The sequence below is a fragment of the Drosophila arizonae genome, chromosome 4, assembly GCF_054131065.1.
Source record: "Drosophila arizonae isolate 15081-1271.41 chromosome 4, UAZ_ARI_1.0, whole genome shotgun sequence".
In the NCBI taxonomy this organism is placed as follows: domain Eukaryota; kingdom Metazoa; phylum Arthropoda; class Insecta; order Diptera; family Drosophilidae; genus Drosophila; species Drosophila arizonae.
This window is the reverse complement of record NC_142924.1, coordinates 18,251,705-18,264,942: the sequence shown is the minus strand read 5'-3', so window position 1 is coordinate 18,264,942 and position 13,238 is coordinate 18,251,705. Positions and strand designations below refer to the sequence as shown.

At 34.0% G+C, this 13,238-nt stretch overlaps 1 protein-coding gene across 3 annotated transcripts in view; it reads right to left on the bottom strand.

Annotated features, from left to right (window-relative positions):
• Eip75B (Ecdysone-induced protein 75B) overlaps positions 1 to 13,238 on the bottom strand; it is a 124,562-nt gene that overhangs the window by 88,840 nt on the left and 22,484 nt on the right. The window contains exon 1 of one of the 3 annotated variants that reach the window (XM_089468067.1): positions 6,688 to 7,422. The exons of the other annotated variants lie outside the window; for them this stretch is intronic. Coding sequence (XP_089324193.1) covers positions 6,688 to 6,772 — 85 coding nt within the window. The 5' untranslated portion in view covers positions 6,773 to 7,422. Of the gene's footprint in view, positions 1 to 6,687; positions 7,423 to 13,238 lie in introns of those variants that run through there. 3 annotated transcript variants of the gene reach the window in all.

Genomic DNA, 13,238 nt, shown 5'->3' with positions numbered 1-13,238 from the left:
CATGAACGTTTGTCGACTTCAATTTGCTCTCTGGCTACAAAATGTGCATAAAGTGCACTCACACACACACATATATATACACAGAGAGAAGGCAAATACATTTGACAGCGGCGACAGCACAAGCAACAGCAACAGCAACAGCAACTAGAAACAGGCCTGTGTGTTGCATGCAACGAGGTCACGTGCAGTTTACAATATGGCGCTCAGCGCAGGCGGGCGAATGAACTGAATTGACCCGCTTCGCAGTAACCTCTAAAAACTTTTGATTCACTTATGCGATATTGGCCTGAACAGCGATTATACATATACATATATATGTATATGCATACACAAATATATGCATTGGCACAATGTAATTGCTTGAATCAACTCGTGAGCATAATCAAGAGTTGCTTAAAGCTTAAATATGAATTGCTGCATTATTTTGAGTGTTTGTTTTGAGCTACCGCAAATATAAGCTAACTTAAATCTTATAATCCATATTTATTTCTAGAGTGAGCTGTATAAATAATGTATAAATAATTAAATACAAAAATCATAACTAATTAAGCATTTCTTATTAGTGTTACTTAGGGCTTACATCATTAATATAATTAATAAAGAGTTAATAAAGATAAAATAATATTAATAAATTTTAAAAATATTGACACTAACATATTATAAATATTAATATTATAAATATATCATTTAAAAAATAAATATACCAAATTAAAAATAAATATATAATATTGTAAATAATTTCTTTTTGAGACTGAAACATGTTTTACTATAAATTTATTTTATTTATATTTTTTTGTCATTTAAAATATATTAATAGATTATGAATTTATGATTTCGTTCTATTTTTGTCATTTATATTTTGTATATTTTTTTGTTATATTTTTTAAGAAATAGTCTTGAATTATTAAACAATCTGTTAAAATATTGATTTATTATTATTATTTTTTATTAGAAAAAAAAAATTATAATAATAATAATAATAAATTAAGTAGTTTTTGAAAAATTTTCTATAAAAATTCTCTCTTTTGTTATTTGAGAACTTGTAAAGTTTTCTACTCGATCGAGTAATTCTATAAGACAAGCTAATTCTCACAGCAAATTGAAGCAGAGCATGCTATGTAAACGCATGATCTATGTTGCCTTTCTTAACTATTAATCATTCAGATAGTCTTTTAGCTGAATAGCAGCTGCTATAGCCATAGCTCGCTAGCATTTCCGTTCGCTGTTGGCGAGCATAAAAAACGTGCAAGGCAAAAACGAGAAAAAAGCTTTCAAAAAGCTTAACTCAAATGCTGAGTGCTGGCTCTCAATGGCTGCAACTAAAGTATGTGTGTGTGTGCGTGTGTGTGTGACTGTCGAGAATACAAATTAAGTGCAAGTTCAACACAGACACAAACACACAGATGCGGCTGCCACGATAGTGTGTGTGTGTGGCTGCGTATCTGTGTGTAAATTTAGATCGAGGCTATTGCTTTACAATGCTGCGCGAGCATTCAACTCTCGGTTTAGTTTTTGTCGCAAAAAATTATGTTGAATTTATTTATTGTAACGAATGAACGAATGAACAAAAGCGAATGCTCTATGCTCCCTCTCTCTCTCTCTCTCTCCCTTTATGTGTGTCTCTCTATGTGTCTCTGTGCGATTGCGAAATGCAAATCGTGTAGGCCGCTGCAACGCTGCAACATGGACACAAGGCACACAAATAGACGAGTGCATTAATCAGTCGACATTTATTCTTATGAGTTATTTGACTTAGTTTTTGCTGCTCGACAAGGTTGCCAGCCGTGCACAGGTGAAAAACCTCTAATGACATTCGACTCTCATCTCTGAGCGCAAAATGCTTTTCAATTTAAATTGTTTTTACTTACGTTCGAATGGCACTAGCAAAGTGCTGGACGTTAACGTGTTTGTGTGAGTGCGTATATGCGTGGGTAGCAAACAGATTTGAATAACTCACCTGAAAGGAAATAGAAGTGAATGAAGAGTTAGAGTAAGTTGATATTTATTATAAATTTATTTATATTATTTTTTTACATTTTTATTGGAAATATGTATTAGAAAAAAATAGTAATAATTTTCTCTATGTATGGGAAAAATATTTTGTAAGCAATACATTTATAAATGATGATGATTTTAGATGGTTATAGGAGGATGATTATGATTAGATGATTATAGGAAATATTTTAATGAATTTTTTAAATATACTGATTGTAAAAAATAATAATATTTTTTTATTATATATATTAATATATATTAAGACTATATAAATGTGTGTTTTTTTTTTTATTAATTAAAAAATAGTTTATATAAAGCCAGATAAATAGGTTTATATTCCATGCTGTCTTTATATAAGGGAATATTTAATTAATTTATTGTTTATTATTATTACTTTTTGTAAATAAATGATCGGTTTATTCATACACATTTTACTTTTTCTAAATTACAGTTAATGATCTGTTTTCTAATTAATATTAATTTATCTTTTAAACGACCAATAATAATATGAATTTCTCATTTAAAAGACCTAACCCAGAGCTGCTCAGCTAAGCAACCCTATCACTAATTCGACCTAATTCGACCCCAAAGTTTAGCTTCGTTTACTTAACCCTCATATTTAGCTCATTTTCTTCCCCTTCCCATTTTCTCTGCCCAACGTTGCGTATGCTTAATATGCGCTTCGATTGCCCACTTTATGGCGCACGCTGCGAATGTGTAATATGTCTGCATTTATTTGCTGTCGATTTATTAACGACAAATAAAAGCAATTAGTTGTTTATGCATAGACACACACGCACTCACACACAGAAGTGTTCTAGGTACACGTACATCTGCATGGAAATCTATTGCGGCTGCCACAATTGATAGCGCGAGCCCTCCCCCCTTCCGCCTTAGACAGTCGCACAGCAGGCAAATTTTATTAGGTCATGAGACGGGCGGACGGACGGCCGGACTGTTTGCCTGCCAGCCTGCCTGTTATAGCATGGGGGATTTCATATCGCGACGTACATCGACTATGGTGATAATAGAAATAAACACAATCACACGCACGCACACAGAGAGAGAGGCGTACGCATACTTAGACACAGATATCAGCGCAATTCGCTAACGAAAAAACAGAACCAGCCTTCGGGTCAATGAACGAGGCAAAGGCACAAGCGAATTCCAAGGCCAAAGCCACGGCGCATAGAACCCCAAAACGAGAGAGCTTTAGATAGTCGCAGTAGCGCATGATAAGAGGGAGTGAGAGAGAGAGTGTCAGAGAGAGAGAGAGAGAGAGAGAGAGAATGATAGAGAGAGAGAGGGAGAGTGGAAGTGGGAGTGGGAGCATAGAGAGCTCAACTGTTTTGTTGCGTTGGAAGTGAAAACAAATGTGCAAAATATTTCCGAGTAAAGGAAAAGCATTGGCAAAACATGAGGTGACTTGACTCTAAATCGGTCATATTAGCTGATTATATAGAAAACATTTGGCCACATTCTCAAGTGGACATACAATGATATAAGCTTTTGCAGCTATTTTGCTCGGTTATCTTATCTAGGCTCGAAGTAAATAATTTCTTCTCAAATATTGTCAAGAATAAATAACTTCTAAAAAATTGCCAAAAACGAAATCTGCCTAAGTATAACATTTATTTGGTTAGTATAGAAATGAGTTTTCTATTTTTAAAATAAATTTTTGAAATGAATTCCTATTTTAATTAAACAAAATTTAGAACTAAATAATTAATTTAAAAAAATAATTTTTTTTTTAATATTCAATAAAAATATATCAATATGCAAAATATTTAATAACATTTATTATTCATATTATTTAATATATAATATGCCAAATATTCAACATTTATTATCCAAACTATTTAATGTAAATTTTTATGCTAAATATAAACCTAATATCTAATTTTAAAATATATATAAATAAACAAAAATAAAAAAATATAAATGAGATATAGTATATATATATATATATATATATATATATATATATATATATATATATATATATATATATATAAATAATCAAAATTGAAGTAATAGAAAATATTATGAATTTCTACATTTGCATGATATTTAAAATATGTTAAAATTAAAAAATATATATAAAAAAATTAAATACAAAAAAAAAAATAATAATAATAAATAAAATAAAAAATAATAATTTCTAATTTGAAAATAAATAAAGCTATATAATTCAGGTCAAATAGTTGCGCTTTTCAGCTCATATAGCTCGAAACACCTTTCAGTTAATTTTTAGGTATTTCTATTTAAACAAGTAAGAAAGCTCTAGTCGAGACTACTCGACTACGAGATCCCCTGAACCCTTGGAGCAATAGATATTTCAATAATTTTTCGCGTCTTTCAGCTTACACAAGAAACACGCACACACACACACAGGCACGTACGCACACACAGGCATACATACACACACACGCATACAGACACACACACACACGCATACATACACAAACAAATACACACACACATACACATACACACACACATACACAAACACATACACACACATACACAAACACATACACACACAAGCACCCACGCATAAACACGCATGGGCTGCAGTGTGCGCTTACTATGAGAACTTAATTGTTTAATAACTTTTTTTATGGACGTACGATCTTCATGAAACTTTCAGATTATGATTATAACATAGATATGCATGTAATCGCCAAAGCACAAGTCTCTAGTATTTGAAATACGCTTTTTACAAAAGTGAGGGTGAGGGGGTGAATTTAAGGGTGGGGGGTAAATTTTAACAAAAACCGAAATTGTATAAATTGCATATAAGTATACATTAAAAATTTGGAGACTCTAGCAATAAAGGTGTAGAAGATATAATTTTATAACTGGTTTTCGATAAGGTTTTTTATCGATAAAAAAAGATCGGGATGAGTTATCGAATTTTAATGATAAACTTGATATGCGCGCTGTAATTACGGACATTTTAAAAAAAATTTGAAGTCTCTAGCTCTTATATCTTCTGAAATCGACGCGTTCATACATACGGACAGACGGACAGACGGACAGACGGACAGACGGACAGACGGACAGACAGACGGACAGGGCCAAATCAACTCAGCTCGTCACCCTGATCAAGAATATATATACTTTGTGGGGTCTGCCACGCCTCCTTCTCCCTGTTACATACATTTCAACAAAACCATTATACCCTGATTTCCCATTGAAAATGGGTTCAGGGTATAAAAACATTTCGCTCCGCTTCTTCTTCCACTTCCAGTTGTAGTGCAATTAAAGTTTATCAAACGCCACGCTCTGTATGTTTGCATGCCCTAGCCATTATCTAATATATGTATAGAAATTCGCACACAAAGTCGTGAAGTAGTTTGTCACAGCAGTAAAAAAAAAAAAAAAAAAGGCACAGAACGACCACAAATCGAAATGACAGAAAAACGAATAAAAATGTCATGAAAAACGACTTGGAAAAATTGAAGAAAAAAAAGTCGTAAATAAAATCTATATGAATGCCACAAGAATGACAACAAATGCCCTAAATACTTGATGCTGAGCGCATTTGTGCCACGTGTTTTTGTGTCTATGCCACAAATGCATGAAATATGCTGATTCGAGCACAGAGCGTGGCCTGAACTGCTGCCGAGCGAGGGGGCGTATGAGCAATATTTTCATTGTGGTGGCCAACGAAGAAGGCAGCTTGTTAATTGGGCAGCTCGCAGCTTGAATTGAATTGTTGGCCATCAAATTGAAAGCGAAATTATTGCGTCGACCGGCTTTACGCATGCCCCTGTTCCATGCACCCACCCTTTCATCAGCGCCCCCCTTGTCGCACCGCCCATTTCTATTTCTATCTATATTTCTATAGAGAGTCGGCAGTCAACGGCGTTTGCCAAGTTCAACGACCGCACAAGTCCATGGCCTAGATTTTACAATAACAAAGCTCATATCGTTGTAGTTCTCGTCGTTGTTGTTGTTGTTGTTGTTGCTCTTGTTGCTTTTACTTTCGTGCATTAGCTTCGGCGTGTGTGTGTGCCTCGGCTGTTTCGTCGTTTAGATTTGCCGACTTGTCGCACGCCCCTCACCTCTCACAGCTCTCTCATCTCTCAGTGTTCATCCTCACTCGTTTGTTACGCATTCTCCTGCTCATTTGCCGTTCTTTTCTGATATTTGCTTAGCTTATATAAATATATGTATATGTATATTATAATTGGCATATGCGGCGTATGATTAACGTTTGCTTAATTAATATTAAGTATACGTCAGCGTGGCACACGGAAGATAGAGAGAAGGAAAGCGAAGGCAAGTTAGAGAAAAGGAATTTAGCTTAACTTCTGAGAGAGAAAGCAAGAGATGGAGAGAAAGAAAGACAAGGAGAAAGAGTGATAGAGAAAGAGTCTAAGTTGAGCTAAGCAACCCATTCGCGCATATTTAAAGGGTATTTCAAGAGCGAAAACATTTTTGCCTGCTATCGCTATATGACGCGTTTCAATTCTGTTGATTTGCACGATGAAAATTTAGGTTAATGAGTTCAATGACCGCAGAGGCAGCGCACAAAATACGCCATAGAAAACGAAAGTATTTCTCATTTTTGAGCAAGCAAATTGAGCAAATCATATGATATATATGTATATATAGAATATATATATATATATATATATGCATAATTAGTTGATCTAATTTTTTAATGCTAGCCAGCTCACTCACCAGCTAAGACTCGACCAATTAAACGTTCCGTATCATCGATATGTTTGGCCTGAGCGAACAGATCTTCGCGACTTCCCACAGTCATTTTGAATTTTAGGCAAAAGTTTATTGATTTGAGCTGAATTTGATATTCTTTGAGCGGCGAGTACTTTTAATTATAATTTTGTGTGCTCTTAATTTTAATTTACTTTTAAATAGTTATAGCTATTAAGCAAAGTCCTATTATCACTTGATTTTTTTTTTTTTTAGCAATTTCTTATGGCACCTTTTCAGTTCTTTGTTTTTAGATTATTTGTAAAATTGTATAAGCTAGCTAACTATGTTTAGTCTCTAGATACCCGTTAGATTGGCAAATGATTTAATCTAGTAAAATATGATTTAATTTTCGTTTGAAATATCACAAATTAGCAACAATTGCACTGGCACATTCGCTTGGAAATGACAATTTTTTACGGGTTTTATTTTTGGACAAGTCTTTATGCATTTTCATCTAGTAAATGCAACAATTAGTTTACACATGATTATTTTAAGCACTTCTAACTGGGAAATAAATTATGCATTTAGGACTTTAATTCTCTCTCACAAATTTGTTAATTATTTATTTATGACACTTGGATTGATTTAAGCTATTGTTATTGCATACAACATTCATAAGATTTTTCGCAAAAATATTGCCGAAAAGGTTTTTGAGCGCCAAGCACCGGAACAACAACACAAACACACTGTCAATGAATGTTTTACCCAACACTAACAGCCGAACACACAGCTGGCGGCACCCAAAAGCTTTTACAGTTGCTGTTATGTTATTAACAGTGAGACTGTTTTGATACTTTGCTTTGATAAAGCAAAATAAGGAAAATAAAAATTATATATATACAATTTAGTGTAAAATATATATAGAAATTTTTATAGCATATATATACAATTTATATAGCTTTATTTTAAATGGAATAAACTGATTGCCACTTGTAATTGAATTTTACTGCTGTTATCTGCAGTAGTAACGGCTGCTGCATAGCAGAACAGCTGGCTAAGGTTGGTCTGATCGCTGGAGCTGTTATACTCAATTGGGCATGTCTGCTGATGTTTCAGCACTGTTAAGCCAAACAATTCGGTTTACTCACAATGTTATACTCATATGGAAATGTGCTGTAAAAGCTTTGCTTCAGAGTGTTAATGAGCTTTAGCTGCATCTAGGCGCGTGAATTCAAAAGACAAATTTATGCATATCAGTTTTAAGAATGTAATTGTAATTATAAGAGTTAATTAATTGAATCCATATATTAGGTTTTAGTTTTTTATGTATATGTCCGTAATTCATGCATATCCTATATTCAAAGAATTTGTTTCGATGCGACATGCAACATATTATCCTGCCGAAAGTTAAATGAACTGTAAAAATGTCAATGACAGAAGAAACATTCAAGGCCGCGTGACGAACAACGAACTACACATAGCAGAGCCAACTTAGACTCGGACGTGAGAAAGTTATTGAAGCCAATCTCTGTGTTTGTATCCATGCCAGATTTTGAATATGTGTTTGTGTGTGACTGTATGTGTGTGGTCATAACATAATCCTTGAGCTACATATTCAACCGGCCCAATCCTCAGTTTTCAACTAACGCGACTAACAGCGCGACATTGAGAGCTGCAGCGAAAATGTCAGCGAACGTATTTGAACCTTTTATATGCTCCTGCAACTCTTACACAGACATACCCAGACCCAAGTGCCACCCACCCACTGCCTGCCCCACTTGCTGCCTCGCTCTGCATTTTATACAAATTGCCAGTGCCTGCAACGGTGGCAATTTTTTTTTTTTTTTTTTTTTACTTAGTTTCTGTGTCGTTGTCCGAGTTCAGGGTCAGTCGAGTTGCATTCATACCATGGGCTGGCGCTTTGTTCACTGTCGTTGGCTTATGATTGTGATTGTGTTGTGCTTGTTCTTGTGCTTGTGGGTTGGAGTGGGTCGTCGTTGTTTAGGTTGTTCGATTGTTGTTCGCTTTGCTGGTCCATTAAGCGTGTTAAAACGGCAGCTGCATTGCCGTCAAACCCAAAACTCTGCTCCACTCCATGCTCAAAGCACTCTAGAGCACATTTCGAGCATTGGACGCAAATAGTCAAGAGAATGTGCTGAATACCCTGTGTGATTGAAAGGTCACTTTTGGAATGGAACGTTGGCTGGCGAATGAGTCTAGTGGGTAAGAGACTTTGGGCTGACCTGTCCAGACTTGAATAGCTGAACAGAACTTAACTCTCGGTTCTAATCTTAGAGTTCTGACTTGATTAAAATATTATTATAAACGAAGATTCAGATATTTATAAAGTTCTGAAACATTATTATGCATATATTAAAAAAATATATACATAATTTGTATCTAAAAAAATATTTGATCTATCTCATATATATAGACTTTGAATCTAAAATTAAAATAAAAATCTATGAAAATAATATTTTAAAAGAACTTTTTAGTGTAATATATATATACTTTTTATATAGATGCATAAAGCTGTGCTCATAAAAATAGTAATAGAGATTTAAGTTTTTGAAACTCTTGAATAGGATTCTTAGATATTTACATTTTCTTTAAAGATGAACGTAAAGAAAAGAAAGAAAAAAACCTATTATTTCGCTTATTTATATTTAACGAATTTATACAGATGCATTAAAACTGAGCAGCTCGCAGAAATAGTAGTAAAAAAAGTAGTAAAAAAATTATAAATAAACCCAAATTATAAATAAGTGGAATATTAAATTTAACTGATTGACATTTATTGAAATTGTAATCTTTCTTTATATTATTTATTTCATATCTCCATCAATCTGCTCTCATAGGTACCTAATTTCACATTTCGTATCTATTTATTTGTACAGGTCATAATATGCTTTGCCTTTGACGTCGTCAAGCCAAGCGCCATGTTTGTGACCTTCTGCTGTCTGTTGAACTCGGAAAATCGGGCAAGGACACCAGCCACAAGAGTTTGTCAGGCTTGCGGCCTACACTAACTGCTACAATGGCCACAGCTGCGCTGTCAGCCATGCAAATGGCACAGAAGGCGTCTATTAATGGCTGACAGCATTAGGAGCACATAAAAAAAAAAATAAATAAAGTGCGGATCTTTAATTAAATACGGCAATAAAATTCAAATTCCAGTCAAGTACTTTGGCGTTTGCTCTCCATAACATAGTTATATTGCTGAAATTGTGTGGGTGTGGATGTGGGTGTGTGTGTGGGCGTGCCTAGCTGCCTGTGCAATCGAGAGCTGCCACTGTCATTGTCCTGAATAAAGTGCAATGACTCTGTCTAAGGCCAATCTAAATGACATTCGAAAAAGCTACCTAAAGGCATCCCAAAAGCTGCACAGGGAGAGAGAGAAAGAGCTTTAAGCTTTGGCTGTGATTGCGAACTATAGAAATGATAGATCTTGATATACAAATAGTGCGTAATTCCAGTGACCTTTATGTTTCTTTCTAGTTGTTTACTAATTGTTTTTTTTTTTTGTTTTTTTTTTTTTTTTTTTAATTTGATTAGGCTTTTAATATCTTTATGTTTTTTTTTTTTTTTTAATACTTAGAAGTTATAAAGTTTATATAATTGGTATAATTAATATAGCATACATTTTTGTAACAGCTATACATATTTAATTTTAATTTAAAAAATTTTAATTATATTTGAAGAATGTATTAAATTAATGTAAATCAATATTATATTTAAAGATATATCTACAATACAATTTTCGAGTTGATATAAACAACAAAATTGAAATATATCATTTTTTATGTTTAATTAATATAATTTTTGTTATTTACAAATATATTTAATAAATAAACACATAATTAAATAATTAAACCTAGCTTTTTTTTAGTATATTGCCAAACGGTAATTTATAGCAAATATATGTTATTATATTATTTAATTAATTAAATTGATTGTAATAAATTATAAAATGTGAGAGTCGAAAATTATTCAGTTTTTTTTTTTTAATTTTAACTAAATGCGCTAAATAAACAAATAGTAATAAAACTCAGCTCAACTCTTGTAAATCAATAATTTATATCGGATATACACTATCTGCTATAACAATCTTCGCTTAATAAAAACAAAATTAAGATATATCAAATGTATGCCAGTCGCACAGCCAAAAGGAAACGCAAAGCTTCGCTCTAGGCGCTTGCGAGCGAGCGAGCGAGAGGCACAGTGTGAGGAGAGTTTGGTGCCAGAGCGAGCGCCTCATAGGATGAACAGAGAGCAGCAGGCAGGCAGGCAGGCAGGCAGGCAGGCAAACATAACAAAAAAGTGCTACGCACACACACACTCACACGCACACGCACAATGAGAGAGAGAGAGAGCGACAACAACAACAGCAACAACAATGATGATGATATTCCACTTGGCCCAGATTATTTTGAAGGTCGCGCATTATCGACGGTCGTTCACCTATTTATTTGCCGCCGCCCGAGTGCGCGCCTTCGTTTCCGTTCGGCTCGGCAGAGTTTTCGGCTGCTGTTAGGCCCATGCATATATATGCGGGTATATATATATATATATATATATATACATATGTATGTAAGTGTTGTATATAGAGAAACAGCCGTGGCATTAGGTGTATATTTAATCAGCAGTTTTTCTTTATTGTTGCTGCTGCTATTGAGGCGTATGCACATTGTGCGACAGTTGGCTCTTTATTATGTGTGTGTGTGTGTATGTGTGTGAGAGAGAGTATATATGTGTGGGTGTTGGGTAGAGGAAATAACAAAATTATGCGGAAAAGCTTTGAAACAAGTCTTCCATAACCCATACGTACCGTATGCCTGCCTGACCTCTCTCGCTCCTTCTCTCTCTCACTCCCTCTCGTTCACACGTTCACTCTCTCTCATGCTTCCACTTATTTATTGCTGTATTTATTATGAATTTCGCTATGAATTGAATGTGTTTTTGGTTGTATGTGTTTTGTTTGCTAATACGCATTATTGATGATGCGAGAGGCATAAACAAAATATTTATAAATACCAATAATGTGCGTACGTGTATGTGTTATTTTAATAATGTATATATGTATATATATACATATATACATTTAGGCCTAAAAGGAATAATCTGTTAGCTATATATAAACTGCAGAAAACAGTTACCATAATACATATTTCTAAAAGATTTACTTAAGCTTAATTTAAATAAAATTAGTTATGATTTTTTTTTATATATTAGATATATGTTATATATATTTTAGACTTATTTATAAAATATATTCACAATAATTGAGAATAATAATAAACAACAATAAATATTAAAAATAATTATAATTATAATAATAAGCTAAACAAATATTTAACATTTAACAATAAGATAGAGACGGGAAGAAATATTAAAAAAATTTGCTAAAAAAAAAATATATAAAATTTAATAAAAAATATATACGTTTAATCTAAGTTTCAAATTGTTTTCAAAATATTCTGCTTCAAGCAAGATTTAAATACATAAAATGTTGTGCTCAGGCGCGTTTTTTTTTTATATATATATATATATATATATTGTATATATCCGTTTCTATTACATATATATATATTCAAGTTTATTTCTGGCCTAACTCAAGAGCCAACAAGTGTGAATAGTTGGCCACAAAAAAGGTGTTGTGTTGCAGCTTAATGTCTCTTTATTAATTGCTTCTCTAGGCCAAGTTCAAAACCATAATAAAAAATGGGCTTTGGCTGTAATGAAAATATACAAAAAGAGAAGAAGAATAAACAACGACAACAATAGCAATAGGCGAAAACAGAATGCCAAGCAACAAATCGATGGGCCGAAAGGGGACGCGCAACAAAGGAAGGGGAAGTGAGAGCCAGAGCGAGAGCGACAGAGAGAGGGCAAACAAGTGAGAATATTAAGGGCGACAGAGTCAACGCAAGACAAATTTGGGTAGGCAGAAACGGGAGACCTGGTATGTCTGTATGTAACGTTATTTTTAGCTCGGAAAAACAGGCAGGAAAATGCAAAGAGCGGGAGTGAGAGAGAGAAAGAGGGAGTAAGGCAGGCTGTCGTTTAGGCCTAGCACAACAGTGCGTGCATTGAGCTTGAGCCTGGGCAGGAGGCTGCTTGGGTGGTTGGGGCTGTGCTTGGGGGGTGTTTGACACATTGACCATGAATTTGAGTTCTGCGTCGCAGAGAATTGTAACAGCTTGGTGACAGATTTTTGCCAAACTTTTACGCGTGGCAAATTTCCAGCGAAATATGCAAAGTGACAAACTCATTTGTGTGTGTGTGTGTGTGTGTGTGTGTATGTTTGTTTATGTACTTTTGAGGTAGGCTTCCGCACGGTTCAGTTACATTCATTTATCATAATTAAGTATCTGAAAAGTTGGCGCTGATTGCTGAAGGAGGCCATAAATAGCTGAAGTATGCTAAGAATGCTTTTGCTTTTGCCTTTGCCTTCTACTTTTGCTTTTCTTTTTCCTTTCCATTTATTTTCTTTTCTTTTCTCTGTTTTTATCAATATAACTAACAAATTCAATTACTTGATAAAAGGCAAAGAGACGCGTCGTAGCTCGCCGGGC